Raw genomic sequence first — 17,096 nt, 5'->3', positions numbered from 1 at the left:
ATAAATCCTTCATTATTATTCTTGATACAAAATGGCTGATTGCCAATTACAGTACACAATGGCCAATTTCGAATTATACAGGGTTTGACATGAATTGATGACACAAAAATATTGTAAAATGGTACTTCTGGTGTGTCAATTTAAAGTTTGAAATTTGATCAAAATAACTACGTAAACATTCTTTAAATAGATTTTCATTAGAACAAATAATGAATTGACCAATTTGCAACTTAGCTAATTGCTTGTTTCAATGAGAAACCATTCATTTTGAAAAAGAATATTGATAAAACCATTAGTCGTATTTTGCAATACTTTTGTCATAAAATTATGTCAGACATTCTACATTTCACCATTTGTTCTCCTGAAGATATTAAATTTGGGTTACAGAAAGTAATTGAAATTCTTCGTTCCATTTCCTTAAATCACTGGTTTCCTGTTTATCGACACTAAAATCGATAAGCAATTGGCTCGTGTACGCAACTTGTCGTTTTCTTGTTTCAAACTCGCCGAAACCTGTCGACTGAAAAGTTCTCGGAACTTGATGATCTTATGAGACAAACTTCTGCGATCGGTTTAGGAAAGTACCGATTACTGTCACGTATATGGCGAAGACAGGGCTGGTTGCAATTGTACATAAAGCAGCAAAGTTGGCGAGGAACAGCTGCGGATGCTATTGTCGCGTGTCTGATGCGACTGCAGGTTTATTGGAAGAGTTTGTTTAAGTTTGTCGCGATTTACATTAATCCTCGGACAACGGATCGTGGAAAGAGCCCATGGAAAAGAAAACCGATTAAAATTCACTTGAATTCAAATATGAAAAACAATAAAAAAGATTAAATTTACATTCTTCTGCAAAAACGAACAAATCCTTTATTATTCAAAGAAATAAGAAATCCTGAATAAATGTATTATGAAAGTGACCATCGGAATACAAACATCACTTTAAAGAAAGATCGATAAACAATTCAGTATAGTCTGCACGTACGTAAGTTCCAGGTATATCGATGTCAAGAAGATTTATGTGAAAGGAAGGACAATGCGTCCAGAAGAAGTGGACCAGCTGTTCCACATAATATTCAAATGAACCACACCTGTAACAGCAGATGTTGCAACGGGTACTGCTTGCTAGGAAGATAGATTATAGGTTCAATATATGGCGAAGATTCACTATCATTCTATGTGATTCGTTTCATTGTCGGAATTGAAAGTGATACCAGTAACCATCAGTCTCCATCTCAAACGATGCAAAATGACCATTCAAGAGTTGGTATCTCAGTAACAGTTTAAAAGTAAATTGAATTTCAAACTCTGCTGTATTTTTTTAATTCAAAATGTAAAACCTTTTTATTTTAAACAGAATAATAAAAAAATTCTATTTTATAAATTTATTTAAACAGAAATTATATAGCACTGAAAATTGTCGACATAATTAGAAGAAAATTTATAATTACAAATATTTAAAAAGTACAGTGATATGAAATTAGGTCGATGAATTAAGAAACGTTTTATAACCCGGTCATTACACTAATCGATTCAGCTTCCAAAAAAACGAAATAATTGTGAGGTTTATAAAGAAATAAAAAAAGAATTAAAATTGCTGACGTTCTCTGTCACGGACTATTGTGCTTCAGCAGTGACCTCGTGCGTCATCGTCACCTATACCACACTTTACCATTTATTTATCGCAACCTTCCACCACTGCATTTTTCAAGGAAAAATACTGCAGCATGCTCTGAATATTTCTCGGTTAAGCAAGCTTTTCAAAAAGCTACACGAACGATAGCATAAAAAAAGAAACGAAACTTGCAGGGTATCGATCGCGTTTCGCAAGGCGAATTTTATGACTGCGATTCTGAGGTTGCATGAAATTGCTGTGACTCTTGTACGATATCCTCAGCAAACGTAATGATATCCTGGCAATTTCATTTCTCCGTTCAATGCAGGAGAAATACCCGTAATATCAAGTCGATGGAATATCGTGGATCTTAAATGTTCCATTGTTTCTTTCCAATAAGAATCAGCCAATTTGTGTTATGAATATTAACGAAGCCTGTATACAGTCATTTTCGTTCATCTTCAAGCTTTAAATTAACATACCATAAGTACGATTTTGTGATAATTTTCTGTCATGAAATCGTATGTCATTCTTTCCATATTTCAAGATCCATCATTATTTGCTATAATCGACAACCAGCCATTTCCCATTAAAAACATCAATGAAGGATATATGTAGCTATTTTTATCAAACTCTAAGCTACAAATTGATCTATCATACATGCTATTTTGCAGTACTTTTATGTCAGACTTTCTATGCCGTTTGATATGCAACAACCAATAATAATAATTAAGAAGCATTTCACTTCTACATCAATGAAGGATTTGCAACCTGTCTGTATCAAACTTCGAATAGGATTCGATCACGAGAAAGTCACGCGGTTCCATCGTGTTCTGATTGATAGAGACGTTAATATAAGCTTATTTAATACCTGACCATGGTTGATGAATATACCATGAGGTACGATCGTTACATGCATCATTCGTTGTCAATGTTGACGCTAAAAGATTCGTGTAATCCGTGCACGATCAACATACCTGCTGGTCAGTCACCATTGAAACCACGTCGTCGACCCTTGGACAGAGGATTGTTACGATCAGGAGCACCTTTACCGGATCAAATGATTCCATTGTCGATTGCTTGTACACTTTTATCAGTTTCTTCGTTTCTTTCACTAACGAGCATTATTTCGCTCAACCACGAAATTGCTTAGCAATTTTACTGTCCCGAGCTTAAAAGGTGTCCCAAGAATCCCGTGGATCGAGCAGCGATAAACGAATGACACGGTAGGTGTGTTTCTTGTGCCCTAGCTGGAACTGGCAGTTATTATGTCGCTCGTCAAACTGGTCACGCATCCTTAGCATTCGCGGTTAAACATCGTCGTTAAATTGCAACATTCCTGCGACGCTGTGTAAATCACCGATCTTTTGGGTAACTATGTGGAGCGTATGTTCAGAGTATGAGCTTGAATTATTTCACGAGGTATTCCATTGGGTGGCCAATTGATTAGAACAATTGTACATTTATGGTTTGATGTAGAACAATTATTTTAAAATTAAGTATAATTGTATACGTACTTAACCCTTGGATGGCGGGCAATTTTATTTAATTTTGTAGTTTTGTAATTTAATATATCAAGAGCACTCAAAAATTTATTTACCTCAATTTTCTTTCTGATATTTTATTTAATAACTCCAGTTACAGTCAACATGAAAATATTGACAAAAACATCCAATTTCTGGAGTATGTACTCAAACGCAATATATCAATCAATCAAAAAAGGGAAAAGAGAAAAATAATTAAAAGCGTGTGGAACAGTCAGCAAAACACTAGATTGATAGGAAGGCCTTTTTTTCAGGAAAACAAAGGGAGAAGTTAAAATAGAAAAAGTTTTGAATAAAAGATAGAGAACATTTGACCAAAATAAAAAGAGAAGGCAATAAAAAATTTCATATCGATAAATAGTCCATTGTACAGTAACTGAGGTCAAAATAAAATAATAAAAAGCAAATAAAAAGAAAGAAATTTAATTCATTGCTTCCGCAATGAAATTATCCTCACGCCGAACATGTTCCACCATAACATCAGAATACTATACTGTTACAAAAAATGGTAACTTTATAATACGATGGCATGGAACATCGCGATACGCATGTATCACGTTCGAAGGGAAAGAAGCACGGGTACGCTTGGACGATTTTATCGTCGAACCCCCCGTATGATTTCCTTCGGCGAACATTGTGTCTGTATTCGTTCTTTACAGAAATCGATCATCTGTACAGCCGTCTGTATAAGAGCGCCTTCAGGTTACGCGGCCGGTTTCCGGAAACGTCATGCGCACGCTACACCTTGCGCAATCTGCATAGAGGCTCGTTTTTCCACGGCTGGTTTCGTTGTCTCGAATCGAGATTACCGTGTAATTTTATGCGGTGCAAGTCTGCCCTCGCCGGGACGTTGTAATATGGCGCGAGACTCATTGTTTTATTGGAGCTCCGAGATTCAGTCACGCCGCTATCTATCTAATATTGCTGTTCGTTCGACGCGGAAGGAACTGATCCACGATCGGTAATCACCGTCTCGCGACGTACACCCCTGTGGCATTGAAACAGGAAGTATAGTAAGGCTGTCTATGCAACCTGACTGATAATTCCAATTTTATTTCGGAAGTCGAAATACAGACGTAATTCAAAAGAATATTGGTATAACGTATTGTACACAATTGTTCGCCTCTATATAATGATTGACCCTTTTCCTAAAAATGTAAGAAATATGATGTAAACTCTTTTGCTTAAAAATTGCATTCAAAATTTCAACTATACTTTAACCCTTTCAAAATCCTATAAATATCACATACCACAGCGTTTGATTAAAGATTTAATTATGAATTTTCTCCGCAACCTAATAGTTAAAGCAATTAGAAACAAAGTTAATTTTATCTTCAATTATCTTCTTGCAGCCTCAATATTTCATTACTTTCATGCTTATCAATTTTCATGTCTCGCAAATGAACTGTTATACTGCGATGACTAGGAAGAAAGTACCGGTAATCGTAAACGTCGACGAATGAAAATAATTGACCGTCATTCTGCGATTTGCATAGACTTTTTATCCCCGGTGAAATCTGAGCAAGTTACACCGGTCTGTGATGGTCGTCACGCGTGAAACGGGCACCGATCCTCTCGCCTACGCCAATGCACAAACACTTGTTACATACGAGAGAAGCAGCTTCCCGTGGCCACGTTGTAGAAACCGTTCGTTTGACGAACACCCACGTATCCGTCTAATGTTCACCATTAATCTACGTTCGCGATGAACGTCGACGTGGATTTGATGTTGATGAAACGTTTCGCGCGCAGACCTTAGCGTTACCTCACTCCTTCCGAGGATTTACAATTAACCCTTTGACTAAGTTTCATCTGGACATGATGACACGGCTCGGACAAACTGTTATGTTTTCGGAGACGTCAGATAGCTGTTTTAAATAAATATATAATTTCTAACTCTAACATCTCTAATAAGATATTTGGAAGTTCTGATTATTAAGAATAGAAATAATTAATTTTTTAATTTCAAATTTCCAACTTTCTATTTAGTACTTTACATTATTAATATATCAGCAAATGTTTTTCTATTATTTTCTATTAATTATTATTCCACAGCATTCGAGATGTTAATGAGAATTTTTATTTCTTTTAATTAGTGTGAAGAATTTAAAAGGCAATTATGACAATTCTTAAGCCAAGCTCTACCACTTCACGATTACAACATAACAACTGCCAAAGTGAAAGGATTAAAAATTGCAAAATTCAGATCTACCCAAGTAACACTTTAAATTACGATAATCACCGAAAATGTATTTATCGTTCTAAATATATCCACAGGACCATAATTTCCACGGATAACCGATGTGACACGGTTTCACTTTCAATAACGAGCGTGCTCGCCGTTCGTGATTCGAATGCACTTTTTCACGCGTTGCATGCAATCACAGGGGAGTAAATTTCACGTATTACATACGCGACGAATGTTACACGCCAGTCGAACGAAAATTTCAAGCTAGCTGCCTTACATTGCCGCGAGCCGAAAGGTGACTAATGCAACGAGGCGACTGTCCTACCTTGCCAGTTGCATGTGCATACACCGGTGCATATAAGTCGTGCCATACCCGCAGCCCACCGTGCGTTATCCTATTCGCGGCTACCCGTTTGCAACCGCGAGTTTCTTTGTTTGCCTAGCCCACGGATCGAGTCGGTGACATTTACAAGGCATCGATCGATTGACACTCGTTACAAGGGACGTCGATCCTGATCGATACCGATACGATTAACATCATCGGTAACAGAGAGGCAGACACGCACTCTATCGATGGCAGCTGTATGATGGTCGCATGGTAGATTAATACTTGGAATTTGTGAGAAATTAAAAAAGGGGTATAATAGAAATTGTGTCGAGTTGTTGCGAATTAAATAGTCGTTTTAGTTATAAAATATTCAAGTAGTATATTTGTTAAATATACTGCAGTGGTAAGAAAGTAATGTTAAGTTTGATTCATTGAAAGTAACTAAAAATGGCACCTCCAATGGCAAATGCAACCATATTCTCTGGTTGCACTTCAGCTAAAATGAGAGTGCATTGAATTTAGAATGATTGGTAAATATGGAAAGTGCAGCTTCAATTTTTGTTGCAACATTATTAACGGTAGAACAGAGAATTTGGCAAATTTACATATACGTATATTGAATAAATAGAATGAATTTGTGTTACACATCTGATAAAATAAGCATTGATATGAAAAGCGAATGAGATTATACGATACGTGTATGTAGTTTTTTTAAAAGGATTTTTTGGTATTATTAATTACAGGAATCAATGAAATTTAACGCTTGAGTTACGAATCGTTCCATGCATTCTTTGCCTCAATGTGTTTTCATTCGTTGCTCAATAGTGCGTGACTGCAGTCTTTTCGACGAGCTATAGGTATTGCTTGCATTCTTTGCTTATTTGCTCGATCGATTGCATAAAGATTAAATTAAAATTTAAATAAATATTTTAAATTAATCTTACACAACATAAATTAAAAATTTACATTTCTGTGTAGATTAGAAATAAACATTCGATATACAATTTATTAAAAAATATACATTGAAATCAGAAAACTTTTATGAGAGAATGTGTCACAAACACTGATTTGATTAGTATTTTTCTTCAGTACCTAATTCAAACCTCTCCACATAAGGGTGGTATTGACTCAAATAATTACATTTAGAATTTTTATATTTTTAAAAATTCCAATGAATAATAAAATAAAATTGTAATGAAAAACTTTATTAATTATAATTATTAAAATTTAGTTCTATCTATATTGTGAAAGCGAAAAATAAACAAGTAAATATGTTCGTTTTTATAAGCAGTGGACACAGAGTACACGTAACAATAAGAAACCAGTGAGAATCGATATGCAAATGCGAATGTAGTCCGAAAGATCAGTGACTCGTCTCGATGACTCACCAAGTCACCTTTCTTACGTTTTCGTCCTACACTGGTTGACCACCATTCCCAACACCGCCTCTTCGTAATGCCCCTGAATTCGCCATAGAGTTGAGTAAACGTACCAATTTGGGAATAATTATTTTAATGGAAACTGTGTTGGTGGTTTAATTAAAAAGCAACTGCTCGGAAGTGAATGCAATCGTCCTCGGTGTACATCTACTACCTTTTACGAGATCTCTTAACGACATCATAAAATGAAATATTACAATGTTTTATCATTCGATGAATTTTTAAAAATAAACTACTTAATACCCAATTGAGTTGAATAAAAAAAGGGATTAATTTTGTTGACAATTATAGAAAGGTATATAAATTAAAATATTGGAAATTTTGCAACTTTGTAAGCAAGTTTAAATTACATACCATCTATATGATAACGTTACATCGTAATGGGTGAATATTACAAGCTAAAATAAGTGCAAAAGAGGATTAGCGAAGATTTCAGAGTGCTTAATCCCTTGGGGTTGACCACAGCCGGAACTACTCTACTGAAAGCCAGGTCCTCCATTTGCTGGTATAATGAAAACACGAACTAATCTAAATACCTACGTGTTCTATGCTTCAAAGCATATATGAGAAATGTAATATTTAGTATGAAAATATTTATTTCATATGTTTTAAACGAGATGAAAGAAATAATATCAAATTTGAATTTAGGTAGTGCATAAGTGCATCGATGCACTTGCATATGCACTTATGCAGATGCACTTTCTTCTAATGAATCTGCATATTTTATTTCGCGTAAATAAATTCTTTGGAATACTTTACATACAAAAATATTAAAATATAATATTAAAAAATTAATAATTTGTAAATTATTTCATACAGAAATTCTAAAAATCTCACGATTTCTTAATTTTTTGACATAGCAATATAAAATATTTAAATTTCTTCTCCCTAAAACTGCAATTCATAAGTTAATTTGAATAATCTAAAAAATCACTCGTTATTCTGGAATAATACCGAAATGTACCTGCACCGTTATCGCATTTGCACCTAATTCCGTCGAATTTCGACAGAAAGCTCCCAGTAGGCTTGCAAACGTTAATACCGATTAGCAACCAAGCCGATCGCGAGCACGAGAGCCAAGGGAAACAGTTCCAGCACAGTTTACGAACCGATTAAATAACGTCGGCGAGATTTCCATAGACAAATGGTCGGTATCTAATGTAAAGCGGGGAAATACGGTCAAGCGTGAGCCAGAGATCGCAACCGACCCATTCTTATCCAAATCGGACGACGCATTTGCATATAATGTAAGCGCATGGAATTGCAGCATATTTTTATGAAATTTTAACAGAATTCACGTTTAAGAGCATCGCGAATGCCTTGAATTATAAAACGGGAAATTATAATGCCCGAGTGATCGATATACGCGTGTACCGTTAGGCGTAATCGATGTCACAGGCTTGATAAATTACACGGTTGAAATAATGATACACTAGCAGGCTGCGTTTTTATTATCAACAGGCTGTGCTTCATGGTCATTAGCTTCACTGAGTGTGTTTCATTACCGGTTTGCATACTATACATACGAATTGTTGTTTCAGTGAAATTTTAATCCTACCACTGTCAAGTGTTTTTGCGAGGTGAGAGTATTAATTTTTTATGCAACAACATCTATTAGCAAATAGAGAAAAATAAGTAAACTGAGTACTTTCATCTACGTGATCTTGACGATTAATTTTACCAACCAAGTTCAATTTTAGGTTCCTATTCCTTCTAATTTTTCAAATTTAATACAACCCCTTTGAAATAATTTTTGTTTAAATGTTTGAGTACCTGATAGTCAGACCACTCTTGTAGAATACATTCCAGAGATCTGAGTCACGAATAACCCGGTACCATTATTTGAAGATTAAACAATCGATACTTACCGAAGCCAAAATGGTGACGAGATATCGTTGCGTCTTCTCGAAGTCGAGAGTACGATTAACAGTAACTTGGCCTTGATGAGGTAAGTTTATGCTGAAATAACCGTATCCATCGGCTGTCGTGATTCTATTCCGACCGACTCCCTCGTTATTGCCGATTCTAGTTCCGTCTCCAGGAGCGATCGAGTACTCGACAATGCCATTCACACCGGCATCTGCATCTACGGCGACTACATTTTTAAAGATGGTAGAACCAACTGGTGTTAACTGCAAACAGAAAAAAAATTTTTTTAAATAAAATTTCTAATCAAGAAATTAATATCAATTTTATTTCTGTGGGAAATTTTCTAGATGAGAAAAATAAGTTTTCCTTGGGGCAAAGGTGGAACGTGCCACCCCCTGGCTATCTCATTTTTACACAATACATCGACGTACCATTGCCGATATAATGCAACTATTAATTATCTTCGAATTAACAAACTGTACTTAACAGAATGCACTTTCAATTTCATAGTTAGCACAGCATGACCTATCGTTCGCAATTGCAGAATCGCGAGAGTTTCCTCGATCGAGATCGCGGAACGCCTTCATGATCTCTGTTTAAACTAATTAATCCCCGACGAAGCTGACCGGTCGAATGGTTTCACAAAAGAGAAACTGAGGAAGCTGGATTATTCCCGACTGATAATCGGCCGTGAAGCTAAAAATCGGCCACGCCAACGAGAGATATTCGCTCATAAGTTCGTATCGGAGCACGTTCTCTCCGCGATCGAGTTTCCACCGCGAAATTGTACTCGCTACGGTAGCCTGATTTATCGAGAGATTTATCGGGAAGGCACGATCCTACCGAACGAAAAATCCTGTAAATTATCCCGTTGTAATTCTACCGTGGTACTGCACGTATGTTGTACGCTCGGCTTAACTGTAGATGGTCAATTATTCTCTGATGTAGGGATTGAAGAGGTTGCAGTGATAAGAATGCAACTGCAATTTGTAAGTTTATCTTATTTTGTGAAGAAAAATGTTTGAATTTTCAAATGCTATAAATTTATATTTATCAAGACATGTGTCGTTTCCATCTACCTTCCTATCATAACTGGAATAAATAATTACCCATTTAAATTTCTCAAGAATTTTATGTCCTATTCAAATTTTACTTGCTAAAAGAGCCATAAATTTTGTCACTTTCTACGATGTTTCTCTAATTCTAAGTTACGAATACATTTTAAGTAGGAAAAAGAAATATTGAGGAGAATTTCTCTTTTTTGGAAGACTTGCATATTAATTAATATGTGTATATGAATTACCCTTTTTGAATAAAGAATATCGTGTCAGATTTACAATTAGTTAATTAACAGACAAGTTACTTCAAGATTTGATGAACCTTCTCTATTAAACACCTGCCAGACGTCATCGTTCTGAATTAATGAATACTATTCAAAAGGTATGAAAAATTAAAAAAAAATATTTGTAGGGAATAATAATAACCTTAATGAACCAACTATACGTCTCTTTGATTACGCAATTGCGTGTTTATTGATTCGAATCACCCGTGTTAGATGCACAGTTACTAAGAACTCTCGAGTGCATTTTACTGCATACAGCAGTGGTCAATCCAGTAGTAATTAACTGTACTTAGCGATAACAGCTACCGTTTAGCAATGTAAGCCTCTTTAATTTGTAAAGCAAAGAACAGGCATAACAGTATATTTCAATTACTAGACAAGAAGGTAGTTGCACTTTCAAAAAGTATGCATACATTACATTATAACTTTTTAAGTGACTGACAGATGCAGATAATACAAATAAATATTCGACGAAAATTTAAAAAAATTCCAAAATACAAAATATTTATCAATCAAACATCAGTTTAAGGATAAGAAATCGTGTAATTTTCAAAAACCATAATTTATCACAGTGAGTTCAACAGCTACGAAAACTTCCCGAAAGATTTTCTTGTACGATTTTTCATTCCAAACATCATAAATCACTTATGAAATTTTCCTTTTTCAACGTTGAAAGCATCGAGAGCAGTGTAATCGATCAATTAAAAAAAAAAACTCTCAAAAGAATGCCTTCAGCATTGTTTTTACCAACTCGAGTGTAATGGTAACTTAGAAAATGAATTGTTTCGAGAGAAAATTTTAACATTTCGTTAAAAATGGTTTCATTATTATTAATCAAGTCACAGTATGCGAACGTGTTGAACTTCGAAACAACAGGCAGAGGAGAATGAAATGAAATCTGTGCGATTTCAATCTCGCAGTATCCTCTTCTAAATACCAGAACCGGGGAGACAGAATTGCATCATCAACTATTCCAATCTCCGAACGTTTCGTTTGCCAGATGACTGGACGAACCAATTAAGTTATCCGAGTTGTCGACGAGTTATCCAACACATCCTCCCCACCCTCTAATTGCAAGGATCTATTTCTCGAAACGAGCAAAGGGGAATTATCGGTTTGCCTGTGTAACGTGCACGCGCGCCAACTATTCGCAACGAACCCTCGGAAGTGTCGTCGCCGTCAAAGAGGAACGAGCTTTGCTCGCACGCGGATTCCTCTTCTTTTCTGCATTCACGGACCGTTATAATAGAAATGGCGTGTATCTAGCGAAGTACCGGTTAATCCAACCGGATGCCGCAACACGCGTGCGTTCGATACCATGTTAATACGCGTTTTAATGATCCTGTATTTTATGATCGCAAATGTTATCCGGCTGCATCTGTAAGCTATCGCGAGCGTAACGGTATATTAAAGCTGTCCACGATCGTTCGGCCATTAAATGGCACACACGGCACATTGTAAGGGATGCAATTGAGGATGTTGGCTCCAACAAATGGTATTTATGACTGTGAGAACCGAAGACAGGACCTTTTTCTTTCATTGATGGATATACAATAGGTTGGAAAAATTCTACCGACAATGAGCATATTTTATCTTTTCTTCTGAACATTTTGATAGCGACGTTATGCGACTTTTCTTGTGTATTTGACATTTTAATAGGTACTTTCTTGCAATTACAGCTCTAATATTAATTTTAATTACGATTCTAAAATTAGTAAATTTACAGCATACATAAACTCGAACTCTCGAATAAATAATGTATAATTCTGTTAGTGACATTTTATTAGAGAACAAAAGGAATTTAAAATTGCAAGAATCAAAGGTTTCATAAAGTGTCACATCATCAAAATGTTAATTATAAGTTTTCATATCCTGAAAATTTCATATCATTGAAATTTTGGATAATTTGCAGTTGTGTAGTAATTCAAATCATACTGCAAAATTAGAATTCAGAGATTACAAATAATATACCATCATTAGCTGTGCCTATACGAAATCCGTCGGAGCAATTTCGCATTCATACTACTTTCGATTTCGATGAGAATTCCGTCACGCAGCGAGTTCATTGACTCTGAAGAACTCGGAACTTAATAGCAAGGTTCGTTCACGCTTTGATGAACGTATCATCTTCGAGATTCATTTGTTAAAATTTCTTTATAAAAATTATTTTATAAAAAATAAAAGGGCAAAGAATAATCTATAGTCTATAGTCTATAGTGAGGCAATACATTGTTTCATATATGGTATTGATAATAAATAAAAGAAAAACAGTATTTAAATAATTCTATCTCTGTTAATATAAATATATTTATGTAAATTTTTCAAAATTAATCTAAAACTTGGTATTGAAAGCTAATATAAAGAATTTCATTTCTCTATTTTGTGACAAAACTTGCAAACCAACTATGTATGAACGAATAGTAAAAAAAGAATCATTATTTTTCTATGTAACAAAAGTATCAATAAATCGTGCCAAAGATAAGAGACTTTCTGCATCGTTGCAGATACCAAAAAATATATTGATGATTACGACCGTTTCAGATGCGTCACATTATCGCCAGTAAAAGTGTCCAACTAGTCCGATAAATTCCAAATTTATACGCTTGTTAGCGTCTAACGTTCTTTTATATTCTCCACGGGAAGCACAGTGGCCATAGTTTATTGCAAAAGGAAGTCTAATCCTTCTGATACCCGTATTTATAGTACAATCATTAACCGAACCGACGTGTAATATAAAACTAAATGATCAACATTATTATTAAATAACATTTTTATCTCGTCCTTTAGAAATCAAGCCTCTTATCGGTAGCGTTACACCGTTCTAATGATTCGCTTCGCTCGTTTTCGTGTTAGCGTAGCTTTATTGAAAGTGTAGAAATGAAATTCTAAACGACGATTTGAAGTTCAATGCCGTTATAATAGTTGATCACCTGTCGATTTCACGCTCCCTTACTTTGCAGAAAATTATAGTGCTTCGTTATCATCTTTCTTTATCACAACAATAAAATATAAAAGATTTTGACAACTGAATGCTAGTAGAACAGCTATATCATTATGCGGACGGTAATCATATGGTAGACAAATCTCATTAATTTCATATTAAGAAAAAAGCTATGCACTCTTAATATTTTTTGTATGATGAAAGGGTGAAATGAAATACTTTATGGTGACTTACCTCTGGCACTGTAGTCTCATATGGGGTGTTGATGAATTTTGGTTTGTTATCATTTATATCGGATACTCGCACGATCACTGGTATCGTCCTCTTCTTGTTCGTCTGCTTTACAGTGCAGCTCAACTGAAAAAGAGAAAATTGGAAATATTATTAAAAATTTGAGTAATTAAAATTTATAAATACACGACTTTAATATAGTGTGTAGAGCAGAGTTGGACATTATTTCAAATAATCTTCTGATATGGATAACCAATTACACTCTTTATAAAATTAATATCTTTTTTGAAAACTAATACCACAGGTTTAATTATAAGCATAAAGTAATCAACCTGAGCCTAAGAAATTCCTATTTATCCATTTCTTAGAATAAACACAATTATCCTAAGCAAGTTGTATCGTGCACCATGCGATTCAAACAATTCCTAGCACGTGTTTCCACGTTTCCTATCGGTGAAATGCCTGTTACTGTAAACAATAATGTCCGAACAGGTTCACAAGAAATTTTTATCTCCACACGTGCACGCAGAATAACCAAGAAATTCTGAAGAAAACGTGCAAGAGTAACTGTACCTACAAGAGTAGCATTGGTAGATTGTGATCTAACAATGTGATTTTCTGTACCCATGATTTACACTATTACGATAATTGCCGTATAAGATTGTTAAGAATCGAATCAATCTTCCCTTCTCCATGTGAACAAAGGTTCGTGTATACAGACAAGATTTTCTAGCAAGTGGATTTTACTCGGTCAATTTGCGAAAATGGCAAACACGAACGATCGTTTACGATAGCAGAACGCTGCACTAGACCTTTCACATTCCTTGCGCCATAGTGTCATAAGAGACAACGTGCATTCTCGGGTGCCAATATGGCTACGGCGAACGGTATCCTACATGGTGTACCATCGTAATTACCAACAGTGAACAGTCTGATCGCAAATTCACTTCTACTTTAGATTTACCTGTATGTCTATTGAGAATTATAGGTTTTCAATCGCTACTTTTCTTTCTTGTTACCATTGCAAATGCTAAAGTGCAATGAACACTGGTACCATTCTCTGATAGTTTCAAAGGAAATGAAATGCGGAATGATTGTTTTACGTTTCATGGAAATGGAGTGGAACGATTGCGTTAGATGTTTCAAACGATAGCTTTTTGAGTAAGTGTATATTAAACAAGTTTATAAATATTCTAAACCTACTGCTATTAAAAATTAAATTTCAAAATATGGTAATTATATTTTCAGGTGACTAATATGAACCTTCCCAGGGTAGATTTCAAAAATTTTAATATAGGTAAAAATTACAATCAAATGCTATTATTGTCATTAAATTTCCATCAGAACTTTTACAATTAAATTTTAAAATGTAATATCTGAATATTCATGCGATGAAATCTCATTTTGAACGAACAGTTTATACATCATTAATGTTCCACCTGCATCAGCTCATAAATAACAGCCGATCGATTCCCATCTCATTTAACACTCTGTTTTCATACCATCGCACTACCATGATCCCGTGCAAGAGAAACGACTTTGCAAACAAAACACACCGTTCTAAACGGGAAATACTCCAGCTCGGTCTCCAGGTGAGCGTAATCCTTAAAAGTAGCATTGGGATTGAGCCTACTGGGTTGGTAAGATTTACGTGGGAGATTTCGAGATTTACTAAGACAGCTGGATAATTTAATTACTTTGACTAAAGTTAGAAGCATCAATCTTTGAAATTTGAAAAATTTTTTTTTGAATTTTCACTTCCCTTACTCGGCTCGAAAATATACCAATAAAAAAGATATCTTAGGGAAAGACTGGGAAAGCCTAGTGGTTCCTTCTTTTGAAATGTTGAATTTTTGGCCCAAGTACCTCCATAATTTTTTGTAGAGAATTAAAATGCGATTCAATTGATGTACAGCAAGGTACAACATTCTAATAAATTATCAAATTACCTATAAATCACCCAAAACGTTCAAATGATTAATTAATAAATGTATCAAAAATCTCAAATCATGTAACGTTACTGTAACAATAAGTGTATTAAAAAACGAATAGCTGGCATATTACTTTCTTCCGTTAAAAATAAATCACTGAGTCCATCTATTATTCATGCTTCCAAATAGAAACACTCACTTGAATCGTTACCGAAGCACACCAACGAGGGTTTTATCCACTAACACCCTCGCGTTGTTTACGATTCACAAGTTGAAAAGTTACGTTGCTTCCGGATTTGTGGCAAACAACTTTTTACCAGAGGGGTTTACTACAAAAAATTATATGGACGGGTAACGAGATTCTGTTCCAAGAATTAGAAGGGGTTTCTTGTATCTGGTAGAAAGACGGTGCCAACTTTAGAATCGATCGTAGCCTCTCTGTTCAACTTTCGTTTCATAGCAAAAACTGTTTGAAACGGAGCACGTCTTTGAAAATGTCATCGCCATGGGACCAGGGAGATAATTTTTCACTTGACCGAGATCACTGTTATTTACGATAACGAGGATTTTCCTTACTGAAATCGACGTTTGACGGACAATCGACCATTCAATCACAGTCATTAGCGATTGTCAGGTTAAATAGTTCACTTAATCCAACTTCGAAGAATAACGGTATAGACACGTGAACTAGATTCTACTATACGTATAAATTTGCTGGCTATGGAGTTTATGGTGGTACGTGGATTATCTTAACGAAGACTTTAATGGTCATGGAAATTTTATGTTTTCAATTATTTCTCTACTATTAGAGATGATAGAATTATTTTCTCGCATTTCTTTATGAATTTTAGTTGAAAAATTCTGTAATTAATTTTGGAATTTCATAACAGAGGTTGTTAACATGGAATAAAATAAAAATGAAAATAAGCTAATGCCATGAAATGAAATAATTTAGACATCAACCTTGCTGCAGCAATGACACAATTCACTATAATTGCTACATTTTGTCTAATTGCGACAAAGAAGCAGGTAGAATTACATAAGAAATGTCAACGAACAAGAGCGAATTCCTCTGAAGAAAGGCACGCGTTCGTTATTGATTGTCTCGATTTCAAGCACCTTATTTTCCGTCTGATCTGCGCTCTGTAACAATTTGTGCTATGGTGGTCCGTTGGTGACTTTATCGTAGAAAGTAGTTAAATGATATTTCATGGCTCGTGGATAACGTATTGCCGATACGTAGCTCGTAAACTTTCTCGATCTAACACGTGTATCAATTGATTATCGGAATTCCTATCCGTTATTTTCTTATCAATTCTTATTACTCTAACAGCTAAGCATGAAAAGTGGCTATCAATGACCCCATTTGTAGCCTTTGAATTTTAGTGAAAATTTAAAAATGCTTTGATGAATTGCCATCCAGTTGGAAACGTTAATGTCCAGAAGCGGAAATGAAATAAAGCTTACCTGAAAAACAACGTGCGAAAGATTTTCGTTGTCCCTGTCTAAGGGTTCCAGAAGCTGTAGTTTCTTGCCGTTTAATTTGAAACGAGGCTGTCTTCCAGGGAAAATCAGTTCCAGCGTGGTCTCGTTATACGGATCACCAGATACCGGAAGCTCCTCAGGCACGGTCTTCTGATCGATCGCTGAAAAATCAAAGCCCGTGAA

The 17,096-nt window shown here is 35.2% G+C and overlaps 1 protein-coding gene across 3 annotated transcripts in view; it reads right to left on the bottom strand.

Moving 5' to 3' along the window:
* Nucleotides 1-17,096, bottom strand: part of LOC114883104 (cadherin-99C) — a 111,791-nt gene that overhangs the window by 13,836 nt on the left and 80,859 nt on the right. Inside the window, exons 4-6 of one of the 3 annotated variants that reach the window (XM_029200534.2) lie at nucleotides 16,896-17,074; nucleotides 13,501-13,623; nucleotides 8,983-9,246 (exon numbers count right to left, since the gene is read on the bottom strand). In XM_029200534.2, coding sequence (XP_029056367.1) covers nucleotides 8,983-9,246; nucleotides 13,501-13,623; nucleotides 16,896-17,074 — 566 coding nt within the window. Of the gene's footprint in view, nucleotides 1-2,592; nucleotides 2,963-5,401; nucleotides 5,730-8,982; nucleotides 9,247-13,500; nucleotides 13,624-16,895; nucleotides 17,075-17,096 lie in introns of those variants that run through there. The other 2 variants (XM_046287002.1, XM_029200535.2) reach the window with 2 other exon arrangements.

The sequence above is a fragment of the Osmia bicornis genome, chromosome 9 (genome assembly GCF_907164935.1).
Source record: "Osmia bicornis bicornis chromosome 9, iOsmBic2.1, whole genome shotgun sequence".
Lineage (NCBI taxonomy): Eukaryota > Metazoa > Arthropoda > Insecta > Hymenoptera > Megachilidae > Osmia > Osmia bicornis.
Note: the sequence above shows the minus strand (reverse complement) of the source record. Positions and strands in the feature narration are given on the sequence as shown.